This window comes from Strongylocentrotus purpuratus, unplaced genomic scaffold (genome assembly GCF_000002235.5).
Source record: "Strongylocentrotus purpuratus isolate Spur 01 unplaced genomic scaffold, Spur_5.0 spur5_scaffold_9, whole genome shotgun sequence".
Taxonomy (NCBI): Eukaryota; Metazoa; Echinodermata; class Echinoidea; order Camarodonta; family Strongylocentrotidae; genus Strongylocentrotus; species Strongylocentrotus purpuratus.
In genome coordinates, this window is record NW_022145615.1 from 11299802 (window position 1) to 11324026 (window position 24225).

At 35.7% G+C, this 24225-nt stretch overlaps 1 protein-coding gene across 1 annotated transcript in view; it reads right to left on the reverse strand.

Annotated features, from left to right (window-relative positions):
- Nucleotides 1-24225, reverse strand: part of LOC755081 (deleted in malignant brain tumors 1 protein-like) — a 56494-nt gene that overhangs the window by 27685 nt on the left and 4584 nt on the right. Inside the window, exons 2-4 of the mRNA XM_030977105.1 lie at nucleotides 20634-20945; nucleotides 19078-19410; nucleotides 17692-18249 (exon numbers count right to left, since the gene is read on the reverse strand). Of these exons, the coding sequence (XP_030832965.1) occupies nucleotides 17692-18249; nucleotides 19078-19410; nucleotides 20634-20945 (1203 nt within the window). The remainder of the gene's footprint in view (nucleotides 1-17691; nucleotides 18250-19077; nucleotides 19411-20633; nucleotides 20946-24225) is intronic.

The following is a 24225-nucleotide window of genomic DNA, read 5'->3' on the forward strand; positions in this document are numbered from 1 at the left end:
CAAAAGTTTTTGCTGGGCGATTATTTTTCGTTCGGCCGTGACGAACGAAAATGTGCAAAAATGCGTGTTTTGCGTGATTTTTTATGAAATGCTTAAAATGGTCTGAAACGTATGCAAAAAAAATTTAAGACGATTTTAAGCAATTTAAAATTTTACGCGCGCATTTACGCGCGCACGTAAGCGTACGCGCATTTTTGCGCGCATTTATTGATCGGAAATTGACCGGACCAATATTGACCTTGATCGTGATAAATATGAATGAGAAATTGCTTTCTGTTATGAAGTTATGGTCATGAGTTGATTTTCACAAAATGGCGCCTAGATGACGTCATGATGACCTTGAGTCATTGAAAAGTCACGCAGTTCTAAGTTAGACCGGGATCCATCATCATAGCAAGTTTCATGACAATGCGTTTATCCGTTCTTGAGATTTCTTGCGAACAAAATCGAGGAAGAATAATAATAATTTTTTGTGAATAATAAAAATCTTGACGAAATCAATAGTTGATACGTATACTTCGTACGTATCACCTAATAATTTCTTCAAAATTTGCAATTTCAACTTTCGATTGAAAATTCCGACATGATCCCAACATCTGATTAAAAAACAAAGTACACCGTTTTTATAGCCCATGGTCTCAGCTATAACATACCAGAATCTGGGAGGGAATAGAGCACAAATGAGCGAGATGGTGCTGAAAGATTGATGTCATGTAGATTCACAATGTGAACGAAATTCACCTTCCATAGACATAACACGCAAATTAAGAAAATTCTGACAAGTGGCCTTTAATTGAATTTTGTACTATGATGACGTCATTAAAATGAAATTTAGTGTGTATTGATCTTGTAGAGGATTGCCTCGACTACAACATATTACAATCTAAAAGTAAATCAATGAATATTGAGAGAAATACACACATTTTCCCATAAATATAATGACGTCATAATATGCATTTTTGTATTTTGACTTCCAAGGCCATTATGATGACGTCATGATGTACTTAATGGCCAAATGAGTTACGAAATCATACCTCCGACTCATACTCTATCTAAATAAGAAAAAAAAATTGGCAGTCCTTATTCATCCCAATGGACTTTTTATAGGCATGTTTTTGCCCATATATGCTATGTATTGCAAAAATCGTGCGTACGGACGGTTATTTTGAACGGACGCTCATTCCGTTATTAATAGAGATCAAGAGATAAAAAGGGTATCAAATTGTTCGGAAAAATATGAGGAATATTCTGTCAAAAGTTTTTGCTGGGCGATTATTTTTCGTTCGGCCGTGACGAACGAAAATGTGCAAAAATGCGTGTTTTGCGTGATTTTTTATGAAATGCTTAAAATGGTCTGAAACGTATGCAAAAAAAATTTAAGACGATTTTAAGCAATTTAAAATTTTACGCGCGCATTTACGCGCGCACGTAAGCGTACGCGCATTTTTGCGCGCATTTATTGATCGGAAATTGACCGGACCAATATTGACCTTGATCGTGATAAATATGAATGAGAAATTGCTTTCTGTTATGAAGTTATGGTCATGAGTTGATTTTCACAAAATGGCGCCTAGATGACGTCATGATGACCTTGAGTCATTGAAAAGTCACGCAGTTCTAAGTTAGACCGGGATCCATCATCATAGCAAGTTTCATGACAATGCGTTTATCCGTTCTTGAGATTTCTTGCGAACAAAATCGAGGAAGAATAATAATAATTTTTTGTGAATAATAAAAATCTTGACGAAATCAATAGTTGATACGTATACTTCGTACGTATCACCTAATAATTTCTTCAAAATTTGCAATTTCAACTTTCGATTGAAAATTCCGACATGATCCCAACATCTGATTAAAAAACAAAGTACACCGTTTTTATAGCCCATGGTCTCAGCTATAACATACCAGAATCTGGGAGGGAATAGAGCACAAATGAGCGAGATGGTGCTGAAAGATTGATGTCATGTAGATTCACAATGTGAACGAAATTCACCTTCCATAGACATAACACGCAAATTAAGAAAATTCTGACAAGTGGCCTTTAATTGAATTTTGTACTATGATGACGTCATTAAAATGAAATTTAGTGTGTATTGATCTTGTAGAGGATTGCCTCGACTACAACATATTACAATCTAAAAGTAAATCAATGAATATTGAGAGAAATACACACATTTTCCCATAAATATAATGACGTCATAATATGCATTTTTGTATTTTGACTTCCAAGGCCATTATGATGACGTCATGATGTACTTAATGGCCAAATGAGTTACGAAATCATACCTCCGACTCATACTCTATCTAAATAAGAAAAAAAAATTGGCAGTCCTTATTCATCCCAATGGACTTTTTATAGGCATGTTTTTGCCCATATATGCTATGTATTGCAAAAATCGTGCGTACGGACGGTTATTTTGAACGGACGCTCATTCCGTTATTAATAGAGATCAAGAGATAAAAAGGGTATCAAATTGTTCGGAAAAATATGAGGAATATTCTGTCAAAAGTTTTTGCTGGGCGATTATTTTTCGTTCGGCCGTGACGAACGAAAATGTGCAAAAATGCGTGTTTTGCGTGATTTTTTATGAAATGCTTAAAATGGTCTGAAACGTATGCAAAAAAAATTTAAGACGATTTTAAGCAATTTAAAATTTTACGCGCGCATTTACGCGCGCACGTAAGCGTACGCGCATTTTTGCGCGCATTTATTGATCGGAAATTGACCGGACCAATATTGACCTTGATCGTGATAAATATGAATGAGAAATTGCTTTCTGTTATGAAGTTATGGTCATGAGTTGATTTTCACAAAATGGCGCCTAGATGACGTCATGATGACCTTGAGTCATTGAAAAGTCACGCAGTTCTAAGTTAGACCGGGATCCATCATCATAGCAAGTTTCATGACAATGCGTTTATCCGTTCTTGAGATTTCTTGCGAACAAAATCGAGGAAGAATAATAATAATTTTTTGTGAATAATAAAAATCTTGACGAAATCAATAGTTGATACGTATACTTCGTACGTATCACCTAATAATTTCTTCAAAATTTGCAATTTCAACTTTCGATTGAAAATTCCGACATGATCCCAACATCTGATTAAAAAACAAAGTACACCGTTTTTATAGCCCATGGTCTCAGCTATAACATACCAGAATCTGGGAGGGAATAGAGCACAAATGAGCGAGATGGTGCTGAAAGATTGATGTCATGTAGATTCACAATGTGAACGAAATTCACCTTCCATAGACATAACACGCAAATTAAGAAAATTCTGACAAGTGGCCTTTAATTGAATTTTGTACTATGATGACGTCATTAAAATGAAATTTAGTGTGTATTGATCTTGTAGAGGATTGCCTCGACTACAACATATTACAATCTAAAAGTAAATCAATGAATATTGAGAGAAATACACACATTTTCCCATAAATATAATGACGTCATAATATGCATTTTTGTATTTTGACTTCCAAGGCCATTATGATGACGTCATGATGTACTTAATGGCCAAATGAGTTACGAAATCATACCTCCGACTCATACTCTATCTAAATAAGAAAAAAAAATTGGCAGTCCTTATTCATCCCAATGGACTTTTTATAGGCATGTTTTTGCCCATATATGCTATGTATTGCAAAAATCGTGCGTACGGACGGTTATTTTGAACGGACGCTCATTCCGTTATTAATAGAGATCAAGAGATAAAAAGGGTATCAAATTGTTCGGAAAAATATGAGGAATATTCTGTCAAAAGTTTTTGCTGGGCGATTATTTTTCGTTCGGCCGTGACGAACGAAAATGTGCAAAAATGCGTGTTTTGCGTGATTTTTTATGAAATGCTTAAAATGGTCTGAAACGTATGCAAAAAAAATTTAAGACGATTTTAAGCAATTTAAAATTTTACGCGCGCATTTACGCGCGCACGTAAGCGTACGCGCATTTTTGCGCGCATTTATTGATCGGAAATTGACCGGACCAATATTGACCTTGATCGTGATAAATATGAATGAGAAATTGCTTTCTGTTATGAAGTTATGGTCATGAGTTGATTTTCACAAAATGGCGCCTAGATGACGTCATGATGACCTTGAGTCATTGAAAAGTCACGCAGTTCTAAGTTAGACCGGGATCCATCATCATAGCAAGTTTCATGACAATGCGTTTATCCGTTCTTGAGATTTCTTGCGAACAAAATCGAGGAAGAATAATAATAATTTTTTGTGAATAATAAAAATCTTGACGAAATCAATAGTTGATACGTATACTTCGTACGTATCACCTAATAATTTCTTCAAAATTTGCAATTTCAACTTTCGATTGAAAATTCCGACATGATCCCAACATCTGATTAAAAAACAAAGTACACCGTTTTTATAGCCCATGGTCTCAGCTATAACATACCAGAATCTGGGAGGGAATAGAGCACAAATGAGCGAGATGGTGCTGAAAGATTGATGTCATGTAGATTCACAATGTGAACGAAATTCACCTTCCATAGACATAACACGCAAATTAAGAAAATTCTGACAAGTGGCCTTTAATTGAATTTTGTACTATGATGACGTCATTAAAATGAAATTTAGTGTGTATTGATCTTGTAGAGGATTGCCTCGACTACAACATATTACAATCTAAAAGTAAATCAATGAATATTGAGAGAAATACACACATTTTCCCATAAATATAATGACGTCATAATATGCATTTTTGTATTTTGACTTCCAAGGCCATTATGATGACGTCATGATGTACTTAATGGCCAAATGAGTTACGAAATCATACCTCCGACTCATACTCTATCTAAATAAGAAAAAAAAATTGGCAGTCCTTATTCATCCCAATGGACTTTTTATAGGCATGTTTTTGCCCATATATGCTATGTATTGCAAAAATCGTGCGTACGGACGGTTATTTTGAACGGACGCTCATTCCGTTATTAATAGAGATCAAGAGATAAAAAGGGTATCAAATTGTTCGGAAAAATATGAGGAATATTCTGTCAAAAGTTTTTGCTGGGCGATTATTTTTCGTTCGGCCGTGACGAACGAAAATGTGCAAAAATGCGTGTTTTGCGTGATTTTTTATGAAATGCTTAAAATGGTCTGAAACGTATGCAAAAAAAATTTAAGACGATTTTAAGCAATTTAAAATTTTACGCGCGCATTTACGCGCGCACGTAAGCGTACGCGCATTTTTGCGCGCATTTATTGATCGGAAATTGACCGGACCAATATTGACCTTGATCGTGATAAATATGAATGAGAAATTGCTTTCTGTTATGAAGTTATGGTCATGAGTTGATTTTCACAAAATGGCGCCTAGATGACGTCATGATGACCTTGAGTCATTGAAAAGTCACGCAGTTCTAAGTTAGACCGGGATCCATCATCATAGCAAGTTTCATGACAATGCGTTTATCCGTTCTTGAGATTTCTTGCGAACAAAATCGAGGAAGAATAATAATAATTTTTTGTGAATAATAAAAATCTTGACGAAATCAATAGTTGATACGTATACTTCGTACGTATCACCTAATAATTTCTTCAAAATTTGCAATTTCAACTTTCGATTGAAAATTCCGACATGATCCCAACATCTGATTAAAAAACAAAGTACACCGTTTTTATAGCCCATGGTCTCAGCTATAACATACCAGAATCTGGGAGGGAATAGAGCACAAATGAGCGAGATGGTGCTGAAAGATTGATGTCATGTAGATTCACAATGTGAACGAAATTCACCTTCCATAGACATAACACGCAAATTAAGAAAATTCTGACAAGTGGCCTTTAATTGAATTTTGTACTATGATGACGTCATTAAAATGAAATTTAGTGTGTATTGATCTTGTAGAGGATTGCCTCGACTACAACATATTACAATCTAAAAGTAAATCAATGAATATTGAGAGAAATACACACATTTTCCCATAAATATAATGACGTCATAATATGCATTTTTGTATTTTGACTTCCAAGGCCATTATGATGACGTCATGATGTACTTAATGGCCAAATGAGTTACGAAATCATACCTCCGACTCATACTCTATCTAAATAAGAAAAAAAAATTGGCAGTCCTTATTCATCCCAATGGACTTTTTATAGGCATGTTTTTGCCCATATATGCTATGTATTGCAAAAATCGTGCGTACGGACGGTTATTTTGAACGGACGCTCATTCCGTTATTAATAGAGATCAAGAGATAAAAAGGGTATCAAATTGTTCGGAAAAATATGAGGAATATTCTGTCAAAAGTTTTTGCTGGGCGATTATTTTTCGTTCGGCCGTGACGAACGAAAATGTGCAAAAATGCGTGTTTTGCGTGATTTTTTATGAAATGCTTAAAATGGTCTGAAACGTATGCAAAAAAAATTTAAGACGATTTTAAGCAATTTAAAATTTTACGCGCGCATTTACGCGCGCACGTAAGCGTACGCGCATTTTTGCGCGCATTTATTGATCGGAAATTGACCGGACCAATATTGACCTTGATCGTGATAAATATGAATGAGAAATTGCTTTCTGTTATGAAGTTATGGTCATGAGTTGATTTTCACAAAATGGCGCCTAGATGACGTCATGATGACCTTGAGTCATTGAAAAGTCACGCAGTTCTAAGTTAGACCGGGATCCATCATCATAGCAAGTTTCATGACAATGCGTTTATCCGTTCTTGAGATTTCTTGCGAACAAAATCGAGGAAGAATAATAATAATTTTTTGTGAATAATAAAAATCTTGACGAAATCAATAGTTGATACGTATACTTCGTACGTATCACCTAATAATTTCTTCAAAATTTGCAATTTCAACTTTCGATTGAAAATTCCGACATGATCCCAACATCTGATTAAAAAACAAAGTACACCGTTTTTATAGCCCATGGTCTCAGCTATAACATACCAGAATCTGGGAGGGAATAGAGCACAAATGAGCGAGATGGTGCTGAAAGATTGATGTCATGTAGATTCACAATGTGAACGAAATTCACCTTCCATAGACATAACACGCAAATTAAGAAAATTCTGACAAGTGGCCTTTAATTGAATTTTGTACTATGATGACGTCATTAAAATGAAATTTAGTGTGTATTGATCTTGTAGAGGATTGCCTCGACTACAACATATTACAATCTAAAAGTAAATCAATGAATATTGAGAGAAATACACACATTTTCCCATAAATATAATGACGTCATAATATGCATTTTTGTATTTTGACTTCCAAGGCCATTATGATGACGTCATGATGTACTTAATGGCCAAATGAGTTACGAAATCATACCTCCGACTCATACTCTATCTAAATAAGAAAAAAAAATTGGCAGTCCTTATTCATCCCAATGGACTTTTTATAGGCATGTTTTTGCCCATATATGCTATGTATTGCAAAAATCGTGCGTACGGACGGTTATTTTGAACGGACGCTCATTCCGTTATTAATAGAGATCAAGAGATAAAAAGGGTATCAAATTGTTCGGAAAAATATGAGGAATATTCTGTCAAAAGTTTTTGCTGGGCGATTATTTTTCGTTCGGCCGTGACGAACGAAAATGTGCAAAAATGCGTGTTTTGCGTGATTTTTTATGAAATGCTTAAAATGGTCTGAAACGTATGCAAAAAAAATTTAAGACGATTTTAAGCAATTTAAAATTTTACGCGCGCATTTACGCGCGCACGTAAGCGTACGCGCATTTTTGCGCGCATTTATTGATCGGAAATTGACCGGACCAATATTGACCTTGATCGTGATAAATATGAATGAGAAATTGCTTTCTGTTATGAAGTTATGGTCATGAGTTGATTTTCACAAAATGGCGCCTAGATGACGTCATGATGACCTTGAGTCATTGAAAAGTCACGCAGTTCTAAGTTAGACCGGGATCCATCATCATAGCAAGTTTCATGACAATGCGTTTATCCGTTCTTGAGATTTCTTGCGAACAAAATCGAGGAAGAATAATAATAATTTTTTGTGAATAATAAAAATCTTGACGAAATCAATAGTTGATACGTATACTTCGTACGTATCACCTAATAATTTCTTCAAAATTTGCAATTTCAACTTTCGATTGAAAATTCCGACATGATCCCAACATCTGATTAAAAAACAAAGTACACCGTTTTTATAGCCCATGGTCTCAGCTATAACATACCAGAATCTGGGAGGGAATAGAGCACAAATGAGCGAGATGGTGCTGAAAGATTGATGTCATGTAGATTCACAATGTGAACGAAATTCACCTTCCATAGACATAACACGCAAATTAAGAAAATTCTGACAAGTGGCCTTTAATTGAATTTTGTACTATGATGACGTCATTAAAATGAAATTTAGTGTGTATTGATCTTGTAGAGGATTGCCTCGACTACAACATATTACAATCTAAAAGTAAATCAATGAATATTGAGAGAAATACACACATTTTCCCATAAATATAATGACGTCATAATATGCATTTTTGTATTTTGACTTCCAAGGCCATTATGATGACGTCATGATGTACTTAATGGCCAAATGAGTTACGAAATCATACCTCCGACTCATACTCTATCTAAATAAGAAAAAAAAATTGGCAGTCCTTATTCATCCCAATGGACTTTTTATAGGCATGTTTTTGCCCATATATGCTATGTATTGCAAAAATCGTGCGTACGGACGGTTATTTTGAACGGACGCTCATTCCGTTATTAATAGAGATCAAGAGATAAAAAGGGTATCAAATTGTTCGGAAAAATATGAGGAATATTCTGTCAAAAGTTTTTGCTGGGCGATTATTTTTCGTTCGGCCGTGACGAACGAAAATGTGCAAAAATGCGTGTTTTGCGTGATTTTTTATGAAATGCTTAAAATGGTCTGAAACGTATGCAAAAAAAATTTAAGACGATTTTAAGCAATTTAAAATTTTACGCGCGCATTTACGCGCGCACGTAAGCGTACGCGCATTTTTGCGCGCATTTATTGATCGGAAATTGACCGGACCAATATTGACCTTGATCGTGATAAATATGAATGAGAAATTGCTTTCTGTTATGAAGTTATGGTCATGAGTTGATTTTCACAAAATGGCGCCTAGATGACGTCATGATGACCTTGAGTCATTGAAAAGTCACGCAGTTCTAAGTTAGACCGGGATCCATCATCATAGCAAGTTTCATGACAATGCGTTTATCCGTTCTTGAGATTTCTTGCGAACAAAATCGAGGAAGAATAATAATAATTTTTTGTGAATAATAAAAATCTTGACGAAATCAATAGTTGATACGTATACTTCGTACGTATCACCTAATAATTTCTTCAAAATTTGCAATTTCAACTTTCGATTGAAAATTCCGACATGATCCCAACATCTGATTAAAAAACAAAGTACACCGTTTTTATAGCCCATGGTCTCAGCTATAACATACCAGAATCTGGGAGGGAATAGAGCACAAATGAGCGAGATGGTGCTGAAAGATTGATGTCATGTAGATTCACAATGTGAACGAAATTCACCTTCCATAGACATAACACGCAAATTAAGAAAATTCTGACAAGTGGCCTTTAATTGAATTTTGTACTATGATGACGTCATTAAAATGAAATTTAGTGTGTATTGATCTTGTAGAGGATTGCCTCGACTACAACATATTACAATCTAAAAGTAAATCAATGAATATTGAGAGAAATACACACATTTTCCCATAAATATAATGACGTCATAATATGCATTTTTGTATTTTGACTTCCAAGGCCATTATGATGACGTCATGATGTACTTAATGGCCAAATGAGTTACGAAATCATACCTCCGACTCATACTCTATCTAAATAAGAAAAAAAAATTGGCAGTCCTTATTCATCCCAATGGACTTTTTATAGGCATGTTTTTGCCCATATATGCTATGTATTGCAAAAATCGTGCGTACGGACGGTTATTTTGAACGGACGCTCATTCCGTTATTAATAGAGATCAAGAGATAAAAAGGGTATCAAATTGTTCGGAAAAATATGAGGAATATTCTGTCAAAAGTTTTTGCTGGGCGATTATTTTTCGTTCGGCCGTGACGAACGAAAATGTGCAAAAATGCGTGTTTTGCGTGATTTTTTATGAAATGCTTAAAATGGTCTGAAACGTATGCAAAAAAAATTTAAGACGATTTTAAGCAATTTAAAATTTTACGCGCGCATTTACGCGCGCACGTAAGCGTACGCGCATTTTTGCGCGCATTTATTGATCGGAAATTGACCGGACCAATATTGACCTTGATCGTGATAAATATGAATGAGAAATTGCTTTCTGTTATGAAGTTATGGTCATGAGTTGATTTTCACAAAATGGCGCCTAGATGACGTCATGATGACCTTGAGTCATTGAAAAGTCACGCAGTTCTAAGTTAGACCGGGATCCATCATCATAGCAAGTTTCATGACAATGCGTTTATCCGTTCTTGAGATTTCTTGCGAACAAAATCGAGGAAGAATAATAATAATTTTTTGTGAATAATAAAAATCTTGACGAAATCAATAGTTGATACGTATACTTCGTACGTATCACCTAACTAGACTTTAATTCGTCACTTTGACGAATTAGGTGATACGTATGCTAATGGTTTACATAATAAAGAATGCATTACACGATATCATATTATTTTATGAAATGCTTCATCCATTAAGATCTATCCATATGTCAAGTTTAAATTGTGTCCCCTTGATCATTATGGATCTAGGGAAGATAGATTGAAAAAATATGACCATTGACCCTGCGCAGTAACCAGTTACACCTTTGATTCTAATTTATATCATGAAGAACACATTTTGACGATTTTATCTTATTCAAAGAAATGAAAATGTAATTGATAAATGATTATCATCATTATGATAATGATGATCATGATAATCATGATGAAGATCATAATCATGAGCGGGATCCTGACATCTTATTGAAAAAATGAGGGGTGATTTAGATAGCACATAGTCTTAGCTATAGCATACTCAAAAATCAACAAAATCAAAGCAGAAATAACGGCGATATTGCTCGCAAAAGACAGGAATGTAGAATCCAGATTTGAGAAAAAATTATCTCCCACAGGGATTACACGCAAAAAGTAATGGATTAAGTGAAAATAGGGAAACACTAAAGTAAATAGGGTTGTTTATTACATTATTTGCGATTCTACGTGTTTAAATAATCAAAGGAGATGGTACAGTGAAAAGTCAAAAGGAAAAAAAAGTGGAGAAAAAATTGTTGGAGACACCCGGACCCGAACCCGGGATCTCAAGGTCGGAAGTCAAGTGCGTTACCGATATACCAAAACATTTCCCATAGCGATTACACGTAAACGAAAATGGAATTCTAAAATCCCACTTTGCAAGTAAAATATGAGCATGATCCCGGCATATGATCGAAAAATGAAGTACACATTGGAGATAGCTCATTGTCTCAGCTACAACATATCCGAAGCTCACCGAAAACGAAGTTAAAACAACGGAGATTTTGCTCGCTAAAGACAGGAGTGTAGAATCCAGTTTTGAGAAATAGTCATGTCCCATAGAGAATACACGCAAAATGCGAAAAATTGACATGCCTCCTTCAATCGCAAAAATACACCCTGATACTTTTGTCAAAAATAAAAATTGTGAATATTACATTTGTAGAAAATTGTCTCAGCTAGAACATATCAAAATTAAAAAGAAAATTGATCCATATTTACAGAGATACAATCAATTTTCCAAAAATATGCTGACGTCATAATATGCAAATTGAATTTTTGAGTTTGGAGGCCATTATGATGACGTCATGAGTTAATTGAGGATAAAATGAGACATGAAATCATATCTCCGACTCATAATCTATCCAAATATGAAAAAATATTAGGAGTTTCTATCTATTCTAAAGAGTTACAATGAAATTTATGTAGGCATGTTTTTGCCCATGTATTGTGGATAAAGATAACGTAAATCCGCGCGTGCTGTCAACTTTGACGGACGCTCGTTGCGTAAATAAAAGGTGAACAAATTATCAAAATGCTTGGAAAAATGTACCGAATATGATGACAGAAAAAAATCGGCGATTCTATGTTGCAAAATGCCAGTACGCGCGAAAACGCGCGCGCATGCGCGTGTGCGTAATTTTTTTATCGAATGCTCCATATGGCCTGAAACGTATGCAAAAAAAATTTGGGATGATTTGGAGCATTTTAAATTTTTGCGCGCGCGTAAACGCGCGGACGAACGCGCACGCGCGCATTTGCGCACTTTTATTGACCTCAACTTGACCGGACGGATATTTATCTTAATCGTGATAATTATGAATGAGAAATACTTTTCCGTCATGAAGATATGATCATTAGTTGATTTTCACAAAATGGCGCCTGGATGACGTCACGATAATTTTGACCCTCTAAAAAGTCATGCAGTTCTAAGTTAGACTAAGATCTATCATCATAGCAAGTTTCATGATAATGGCTTTATTCAGTCTTGAGATATCCTGCGAACAAATTCGAGGAAGAATAATAATAAATAATAATAAATAAATAAATAATAAAAATCTTGACGAAATCAAAAGGTGATACGTCTACGTACGTATCACCTAACTAGATTTGTAATACTTGTTTGGAACAAGTATAGGTGGGCTGATCCAACAAAAAATTGAGACAAAATAAAGGGTACATTTGAAATAGCTTTTTGTCTCAGCTACAACATATTTGGAGTTCAGCGTAAATGAAGCTAAAACGACGTAGATATTGCTCGCGAAAGACGGGAATGTAGAATCAAGTTTTGAGAAAAAGTCATGTCCCTTAGAGAATACACGCAAAATGTGAAAAAATTAGCTTGCCTCCTTTAATCGCAAAAATACGCCATGATGCCTTTGTCAAAATGAAAAATTGTGACAACTGGATTTGTAGAGAATTGTCTCAGCTAGAACATATCAAAATTTTAAAGAAAATTAATCAATTTTTAGAAAGATACAATCAATTTTCCAAAAAAATGCTGACGTCATAATAGGCAAATTGAAATTTTGAGTTCGGAGGCCATTATGATGACGTCATGAGTTAATTGAGGGTCAAATGAGACATGAAATCATATCTCTGATTCATACTCTCTCAAAATATGAAAAAAAAATTGGGGTCACCTTGCATCCTAAAGAGCTATAATGGATTTTGCATAGGCATGTTTTTGCCCATATATGCTATGTATTACAAGAGCTCGCGCGCATTGAAATTTATGTTAAACGGTCGATTATTCAATTATTTATAGTCATAAAGAGACAAACATGGTATCAATTTGTTTGTAAGAATATGTGGAATATTATGAAGAAAAAAAAATGGCGATTCTATGGTGTCTAATAGTTTTACGCGCGAGAACGCGCGCGCATGCGCGTGTGCGCGATTTTTAAAAAAATGCTTAGAATGGCCTAAAACGTATGCAAAATGATTTTGAGACGATTTTGAGCATTTCAAAATTTTGCGCGCGCATTGACGCGCGGACGTACGCGCACGCGCGCGTTATTTGACCTGAAATTGACCGGACGGATATTGACCCTGATCATGATAAATATGAATCAGAAATACCTTTTGGTTATGAAGATATGATCAGGAGTTGATTTTCGTAAAATTTTACAAAATGGCGCCTAGATGACGTCATCAGTGAAGGTCAATGTTGAAAACGTTATTGTGCTTTGTACATATGCCTATACATATGTGTGCCAAATTTCAAATTATTTGATTGAGCCATTTCCAAGTTATCTTGCCAACAAAAAAGTGGTTAGAAATAAGAAAAATATATAATAAATAAATAAATAAAGGCAATTCTAACGAAATTATAAGGTGGTCTGTACGTTATACAGCCCACCTGATAACAATCTTGACGAAATCAATAGGTGATACGTAGACTTCGTTACGTATCACCTAATAATAATAATTTCTTCTATACAGACACAAAATAAATACTAGACTTTAATTCGTCACTTAGACGAATTAGGTGATACGTATGATAATGGTTTACATAACGAATAATGCATTACACGATATATTATTTTGCTTCTCCCATTCATATGCTTCTCCCATAATGATCTATTCATATGTCAAGATTAAATTGTGTCTCCTTGATCATCATGGATCTAGGGAAGATAGATTGAAACAATATATGACCTTTGACCCTGTGCAGTAACCAGTTACACATTTGACTCTAATTTACATCATGAAGAACACCTTTTGACGATTTTATCTTATTCAAAGAAATGAAAATGTAATTGATAAATGATTAGCATCATTATGATAATGATGATCGTGATGATCATGATCATGATCATGAGCGCGATCATGACATCTTATTGAAAAAATGAGGGTTGATTTAGATAGCATATAATCTCAGCTACAACATACTCAAAAATCAACAAAATCCAAGCCGAAATAACGGCGATATTGCTCGCAAAAGACAGGAATGTAGACTCCAGATTTGAGAAAAAGTCATTTCCCATAGGGATTACACGCAAAAAGTAATGGATTAAGTGAAAATAGGGTAATAATAAAGTAAAAAGGGTTATTTATGACATTATTTGCGAATCTACGTGTTTAAATAATCAAAGGAGATGGTACAGTGAAGGTCAAAAGGAAAAAAAAGTGAGAAAAAAAAGTGTTGGAGACACCCGGACTCGAACCAGGGATCTCGAGGTTGGAAGTCAAGTGCGTTACCGATATACCAAAACATCTCCCATAGCGATTACACGTAAACAGGAAATGGAATTCAGAAATCCTACTTTGCAAGTGAAATATGAGCATGATCCCGGCATCTAATCGAAAAATAAAGGGCACACTTGTGATAGCTCATTGTCTCAGCTACAACATATCCGAAGCTCAGCGAAAATGAAGCTAAAACAACGGAGATTTTGCTCGCGAAAGACAGGAGTGTAGAATCCAGTTTTGAGAAAAAGTCATGTCCCATAGAGAATACACGCAAAATGCGAAAAATTGACATGCCTCCTTTAATCGCAAAAATACACTATGATACTTTTGTCAAAAATAAAAATTGTGAACATTACATTTGTAGAAAATTGTCTCAGCTAGAACATATCAAAATTAAAAAGAAATTGATCCATATTTACAGAGATACAATCAATTTTCCAAAAATATGCTGACGTCATAATATGCAAATTAAAATTTTGAGTTTGAAGGCCATTATGATGACGTCATGAGTTAATTGAGGATCAAATGAGACATGAAATCATATCTCCGACTCATAATCTATCCAAATATGAAAAAATATTAGGAGTTTCTATCTATTCTAAAGAGTTACAATGAATTTTATATAGGCATGTTTTTGCCCATGTATTGTGGATAAAGATAACGCAAATCCGCGCGTGCTGTCAACTTTGACGGACGCTCATTGCGTTAATAAAAGGTGAACAAATCATCAAAATGTACCGAATATGATGACAGAAAAAAATCGACGATTCTATGTTGCAAAATGCCAGTACGCGCGAAAATGCGCGCGCATGCGCGTGTGCGTAATTTTTTTATCAAATGCTCCATATGGCCTGAAACGTATGCAAAAAAAATTTGGGATGATTTAGAGCATTTTTAATTTTTGCGCGCGCGTAAACGCGCGGACGAGCGCGCACGCGCGCATTTACGCACGTTTATTGACCTCAACTTGACCGGACGGATATTGATCTTAATCATGATAAATATGAATGAAAAATTATTATTCGTTATAAAGATATGATCATTAGTTGATTTTCACAAAATGGCGCCTGGATGACGTCACGATGACTTTGAGTCTTTGAAAAGTCACGCAGTTCTAAGTTAGACTAAGATCTATCATCATTGAAAGATTCATAACAATGGCTTCGTTCAGTCTTGAGATATCCTGCGAACAAATTCGAGGAAGAATAATAATAAATAAATAAATAATAAAAATCTTGACGAAATCAAAAGGTGATACGTCTACGTACGTATCACCTAATAAAATATTCATTAAATACAATACAAATTTTGGAGGTATCATGTAACACCTGATCATTAGATATCAAAAAATTAATACTGCACTTTTTATTTACACGACCCATTGCACAATTAACTATGTTCCAAGTCTTTTTCATATTCCCTTTGGCTGTTGCAAAATTTTCCATGAAATAGTGTTTTTTAGCTTGTTTAATCATATTATTGACTTTATTCCGACATTTTCTGTACACTTCTTTTCGATACGGTGTTGGGTTTCTCAGATAAAGTCGATATGAACGACATTTTTTCTTTGACAACTTACGAATATCAGGATTGATCCATGGTTTATTTTTTTGGGGTGTTTTTTTCAAACATTCTAAAGGAAAACACAGATTATATACATTTAAAAACTTCTCTAAAAATTGCACATAATTTACATTTGGATTGTTATTATGGCAAGACCATTGGACCATCTGAAGGGATCTTAAAAAACAATTTATACTTTTATCATTGATTATTCTTAAAGGCTTATTCAAATTTTGCTGAGATTGAATATCATTCCAGCTAATACAATATACAGGTAAATGATCGCTGATGTCTGTTATAAATATTCCTGATTCAACATTGTCTACATTATTAGTAATTACATTATCAATCAAAGAAATTGTGTCGTCAGTGATTCTGGTAGGATGGTCTATCAACGGATACATATGATGCGACAATAGTAAATTGATGAAATTATCAACATGTTGCACTTTACCTACATTCAATAAATTGATATTGTAATCACCTAATAAATAAATTATTTTATTTTCCCTATTTACAACGCTAAAAACATTTGAGAATCTCTCTAAAAAATCATCAACAGACTGATCCGGAGGCCTATAAATTGACCCAACAATTATACCAGAATTCTTATTGACAATTTCCACAAATACACTTTCAATACAGCTATCGGTCTGTTCTAAGTCGGGACGTCTTATATATTGCACATTATTGTTTACAAAAATCCCAACTCCTCCACCCCTTCTTGACAAGCGGCTAACGCCTTCAAATTCATAACCATCTATATTACACAAAGGGTGTATGGTGTGCTCCTGGAACCAGGTTTCTGTGACACATAGTACTGTAGGCTCTAGTTTCACACTGTTTAAGAATTCAGTGATATTATCAAAACTATGAAGAAGACTTCTTGAATTACAATGGATACATGAAAGTGGATTTGCAGATTTTGCTTTGTTTGTAATGTATGTATTAAACTCATCAGGTGTAAAATATTTCTTACAAGGACAAAAATCAATATTATCAAGCGATAAAAATTCATGCAAGGTGTTTAAGTCATGGTTGCATTTACTTAGGCATTCTCTCAAATTGTTACAGGTAGACATTTAACAACAACCAAAAAAAAAAAAAAAAAAAAAAAAAAAAAAAAAAAAAAATTGATGTTCAAGAAAACAAACAAACAGTACTGAACAAAGGCTAAGTCACCTTAAAAATGTACTTAAAAATGTACTTAAAAAATGTATTTAAAATCGTATATAAAAATGGACATAAAAATGGAATATGTAAAATAAATAAAATGCCTATATAGGTATCGGAGGAATGGATTGGTATATTTTAGTAGTCTGCTTTATCAAAAAAGCTGCATGAGTTGTAGAAGTGAGACATTCCAACAAGGTGTTATACAGTACATCATGATTGTGTTTTAATGTTTTTTCAGATCTCCTTCACTTGCAATAAGTTTGGTGATGCTCTTACCTCCGGTTGCGTTGATAAGAGCAATGATTCGACCGTCGGAAGACCATGCAGCTGTGACACCTGAAGTCTTACGTGTTGCAGACAGAAGTTTCTGGTTCTCAACTGTCAAGTCTTCGACAATTACTATCCCTGTTCCTTTCAATTTCTTTCTATTGTAGATGACCTCTCTCCTCTTCCTGTAGGTTGTCAACTTGACAATTATGGGACGTGATCGGGCCTTCCTAGCTGATGAAGCATCAGTCAACGATGTACCTGGTGCTGATGGCTCACTGTTATCATGCAGCCTTCCTGTACGGTGAGTGCGATCTAGGTCTCTCACTGGATCCAAGGTTACACCAAGCTTGCGAGTGATGACGTCAGCTACAAGGGCATCTGTGTTTTCCCCTTTCTTTTCTTGCAGACCAAATATCCGGATATTTGATCGTCTAGAGTACTGTTCCATTGCATTGATGGCAGATTCCATTCGGTTGATATCATGCTGTTGATGAACAATTGTTTCTTTCAGGTGTATAACTTCTTTCTCTTTCTCCTCAAGGTTCTTCAGGACATCAAACATATCTCCCTGGATTTTCTCAATTGAAGTAAGAAATTCACCCATTTTCTTATCAATAGCTTTACTAACAATGGCATCCAGGAGGTGAATTCATCATTCTTGACTAAGTCTCTTATTACCTGACTAGTTACAGCAGCTTGTTGTCTTGTATTAAGTGATGCAGCCATTGTGATGATAACGAAGTCCAATGTGCATTCAACTGATACAGGTGTGTAGAATGAAGAGAATTCACCTATTCCTTTGAATAGACCATCGGAAGTTCAGTGCACATGTTTCAGTGTAGCTCTAATTCCAATGTGAACTGCACTCTCAGTTAAAAACAACCCCATAAAAACCAGCACATAACAAGAATCAATCTTATTGGACAGAATCAAAAAGAGCTAGGTCATATACTAGTTATAACTGCGTAATATTTTATCAATGAAACATGCGGTCATTTCGTATCAGACAAAATATAGAAGAAAGAGATGGACGACGAAAATTTCTATCAGATAATTGATCTTTTGTGCAATATCATGAAATGTGCGTAATTGTAAATTCATTATATGAATAACCACAGTAACCCTAAATTTGCAAAACCTCCTGTTTTTTGTTTATGTAGAGTAAAGAAATGTATATATATAGCTGTAGGATATATCGTATTCTAAAATAGGTTGGGCCATTTTTCCATTACTGTGATAAAGGGGAGGGGCACATTAGCACACAAGACAGGCCCCACGGGTTGAGTTTGAAGCCACGATCTTTGGTCATGTTGGTCCAACAGGCAGATGCTTTACCGACTATTATATACCAACTCGCCTCCTCAATACCTGCTTTGTATTGATGCGACTTACCATTATTGTCATAGCAGTAAACTCCTGCATCTTCGCTGTGAGAACAGTCTTCAATGCCCCATCCGGCGTGACTACAGTACTCCAATCTACTTTCATATCCCGAACAGCCGACCTCGTCAAGATATGTCGGGTCAGATCCTCGTCCATATGTACCACCACTCCTGGCTTCACCAACATCACCTGAGTATCCAAGCTGTCGACAAACTACCCTCGCGTCAGAGTCATCCCAGCTGTCATCACAGACTGTCCCCCAAAGGTAATTGTGGTAGATCTCAACCCGGCCTTGGTTTGGAGTGGACCCATCAACAATGCGGACATCCCCTTCATTGATTTCTTCAACGCAATTATAAAAGAATAAGAAATTAACGAATAGTTTTTGCAATATACATGTTTACAACTAAATTATTCACACCCTTACCGATTCTTGTAATTGTTGAAGTATGTGAACATTGATTCGCCCCGATTTTCGTTTCTTGAGGAGTTGACATATAAAGTATACATTTTCTGCTTGCTGTAACATTAAAGACCCAAAATTAACCAGCCCACCTTTTATTGGGGAGTTACAAAAAACACAAAATACATCAAATTTGCAAAGAAAAAAAATTATTCAGTTGTTAACAGTACGTTTCGACTATTATGCATTTACTGCAATCCCGATGTGAGAATATAGTTCGTGCAAGTCATCAAACCTTTTTACTAAATGTCATATCCCATCCTTACGGCTATAAGATTAATAACAAGAATAAATCTTTAATTATTGGAAAGAATTAAAAGGAAGGAATATGCTTTTGTAAATATGTTAATTCAAATACCCTTATTTATACACAAACCTATGAACCGGGACCTACATAATACAAGCTTTGCTTTTTAGCAGATCTCCCACTTTATTGATTGATTAATATGATCGTATTCTCTGTTATAACTATTGTTATGTACATTATGTTTTCTATATTGTATGTTTAGTTATTACCATTGTTCATTATGTTCAATTATGTTATTTTTGATAAAGTGAAATAAATAAACTTGAAACTTGAAACTTGAAGTTATAACTGCGTAATATTTTATCAATGAAACATGCGGTCATTTCGTATCTGACAAAATATAGAAGAAAGAGATGGACGACACAAATTTCTATCAGATAATTGATCTTTTGTGCAATATCATAACATTTGCGTAATTGTAAATTCATTATATGAATAACCACAGTAACCCTAAACTTACGAAACCTTCTGTTTTTATTTATGTAGGGAGAGTAAAGAAAGTTATCGTTGTAGGATATATTGCATTCGAAAATAGGCTGGGCCATTTTTCATTACTGTGCCAGTAGCCGTGCCTTCCTACGTGTGACCCTATAGCCTTGCAATTGTACGCCTATTTGGAGACAACGCTACATTTTAAACAGCTTGGTGTTTAAAATTACCTTTATAGCAATTTTAGGTCCTAGAAGAGCACTAGTAATGTCTAAAATAAGAATAAGAGCAATGAACATGCACTTTGAAGGCATTTGCGGTCCTAAACAAGAACTCAACTAATCCCTTTAAATGTTTTAAGCTTACCACATTCTACAGCCGCATCCTCGCTGTGAATACAATTGTGTTGTCCCCAGGATGAATGAGAGCAAGAATCTAGACGATATTCAGTCCCGACGCAGTAGGTCCCGTCAAGATGGATAGGACCAGACCCAGGACTGGTAGCTGTATACCCGCGAGCGTTGGTGGTTCCGATACCGAGCTGTCGACAGACAACTTGTGCATCGGAGTTGTCCCATGTGTCATCACATATAGTACCCCATTGGTTATCGTGGTAGATCTCGACCCGCCCTCGCCCATTCTGGGCGACATCGCCAAGGCGTACATCCCCCTCGAATTCTGATCCAAAAGAAAAAAGAAATCGAACGAAAAACTATCGATAATTACTACAAAAAACCATCAAAGACATCAAGAACATCTATATTATATAAAAACAAGAACAGAAGTAACTGAGATCAATGGTTATAGTAAGAAAGAAAACGATTTTTTTTTCATTTCTCCGCTTTTACGATTAAAAATGCACTAAAATACTGTAATAATGTATGTGTTCAAATTATTCATTAGAAATTATCTTCTTCTCGAGTCACTCCGCCACAAGGTTCACTCTTAGGTGGATTGTCTCAATCCATTGTTGGATAAATTCGTCGCTGTTTTCACGAAGTGACGGTAGTGAAAACAAATTGCATTCACTTTGCGTTACGATTTTCCTCACTACCGTCACTTCGTGAAAACAAGGACGAATTGTATCGCGCAGGTGGCCTGGGGTCAATGGTTCTAGATCTTCATAGGTGCAAGGGCCTGGTAGTTGTGGGTAGGCTAAGAGATGTTGCACAGTCTGCTCCTCTTCACATAGGCAGTTGGTGTCATAGTTCTCACTATATCTCCAATTCACTAGGTTGGTTTTGCAACGACCGACAGCACCTCGTAAACGGTTGAGACATGACCATGAAGGTCATACCTCGATGGATGCAGGGGGTGGTTTTCTTAGGGCGGAAGGACACTGTTTGTTGTGCTTGGGCAAGATGGTTGGTCCACAGGGACATTCACTGGTTGTCAGGGCTCTTGTTCAGTGTCTCAACAGAAAGCAGAAAGCTGTTCCGAGATATGAGACTCTCTCTTGATTGTTGATCCTTCTTAGATGCAACAGTTCTTCGAATGTTAGAAGGTGTGATATCACTCAGCAATCAAAGGTACTAAACCTTGAAGTTCGTGGGTTTCAGGCAACCAGTGATACCCCGTCAGGCAGCATTCAACGCACGGTCGATCTTGTTGGCAGGAACTGAACTACTTCTGACGGTCAATTATACTCTGATGTAGAGAAACACAAAGCCAGGGCTGTAGATCGAGCGGACTGTCTTATCATCAGCACCCCACTTATGTATTGGTCAGCTTCCCGATGATACTATTCCTTGATCCTACCTTCGCCTTAGTATGGGTGATGTGTTGTTGTTGTTGTAGGTAATAGTTTAATGACGTTCATTCATTATTGAATATATACGCCATATCTTTAATTTTATAAGAAAATCAGTTATACATAAGAAAACTGAGGATAAAGATTTGTAATGATTATTAACTAATCAGTAACGCACTTTATTAGGAGTCTCTAGATGGTTTGCAACTTCGTGTTTCTGCTTTTTTAAAAGTTTAATCTGGTCAGCCCGGTTTCGATTGCATGGAAAACTAGCTTTGCCCAATTTGAAACAGGCTTCTCGGCTACTCGGCGTGCGTGCGCAGTGATCTTTTAATTTTGTAACGCACGGTGCCTAGACCACTCAGAAACACAGAAACACTAATTGAGACACATCGTACAGGGGCGCTCCTGAAACCGAATTTCCAATCCATTCAAGTAAATTGTTATACAAATCTTTTCACATTATCACTATTTGTAAGCAAACATTAAAGTGGGCTTTTTGTTAGTATCAATGCATAAAATTATAACAAATTGAAAAATGAACGTCTTTCTTTAATATTATATAGGACATTATATAGGCCTATATATTACATACATACATACATTATATTTCTTTATTTATTCCTCCTTTTATTCTCTTTAGGAGAATCTCCTAAAGAAGCGAGAGGGGAAAGAAGTACTTTTGGCCTATTTTACTTTACTTGTAGGTAAACTTATTAATGAGGTCTCTTGTTGAAGTGATACTTGTATGTGAGGGACCGGTCAAGCGTGACCCCTGAATAGACTGGCTTGTTGGTGTTGCAATCGTTTTCCATACCACCTAATCCGTAGTTGGTGGTTAGCTTCCCCGTTCTTCAAATGACAGGCGTTTAGTCCTGGTTAGCTCTGAAATGATTGATGGCATATTAAGGGATGAGACCGACCAGGGCAGTGCTAAGGGAAACTCCTGCTTAAAATTATGCTTCTGAGAAGCAATACACGAGTCATCAGCATAGATGAAACTTCTGGTGCCTGGGTAAATGGGTTGGTCATTGGTGTAGATATTAAACAATAGAGGAGCAAGGACACTCCCTTGTGGAAGCCCATTCTTCTGAGTCCGCTATCAACCCTGTCTGCCACATAGGTCTACGAAGAATCTGCGATTCGACAAGATGTCGCAAATCAGCTGAGTTAGTCACTTAAGGTCATCTCATACAGTTTAGTCATTAGAAACTTTATAAACTAGTTTATATCATTACTGTTATTATCATTATCATTGTTGTTATAAGATTACTTTTTTCTTCTCATTATTGTATTTATAATTCTTCAGTTATGAATCATTAATCGAATTTTCATATCGTCCTCTAAATTCATGGGTGAAATCATATCGACATTGAGGAAATACGTCATGGGGGGGGGGGGGTAGCTAAATATTGACTTCGCTACGTTGACAATTTCAAGGAGAATAAATTGTTTGAAGGGTGCTTAACCTCTAAAAATAGAGTGCAAAATTTTGCTGTGCAAAATCGCTGTTTAAAAAAGTTGGGTAAAGTATTACCCAACCTTGTGCCAAACACCAAGTCCCTTCGAAATTTAATTACACTTGCCATAGTGTCATATCAAAATTCGACTGTGCGCATTTCCGGGGTAAGAAAGTAACGATGCAGATTAATATTTGAACCACGCGTTGGGTAAACTCAAGTTTTGACACCTAAACGTTGGTATTATGACACAACCGATGTTAAAAACTATGATTGAAGCGCTAGCGTGGTCGGTCGTTCCGAATGAGCTGTTCATCGAATTAATCGTGTTCAAGATCGACAGAGGATGGACGACTTTGTTCGAAATACACTACGATCACGCACTTGTATCTTTCCGCAGAATTTATTTGCATGAATGCGTGTAAATCTTCTCAATATGGACATGAAATTCCTCATAATTCTGGACAACACATTTTTCGAATGGAGAATGTCATCCGCGATGCAGTCACCTACTGCGAGCACGCTAAGCGAAAGACTGTCTAGCCAAGAGAGAGAGAGAGAGGTCTGCTACTTATACACTACACTACGTATAGCATGTACTTTTCCAGCCAACTCCTCGGACAAATTCTCTTTTTTACGCAAATCTGTGTTAAAATAAAAAATCATACAATAAGGTTGGGTTAAAATTTTACACAACTTTTGGGTAAAAAATTACACAAGAACAAAGTAAACGAGTATCCAGGATGAG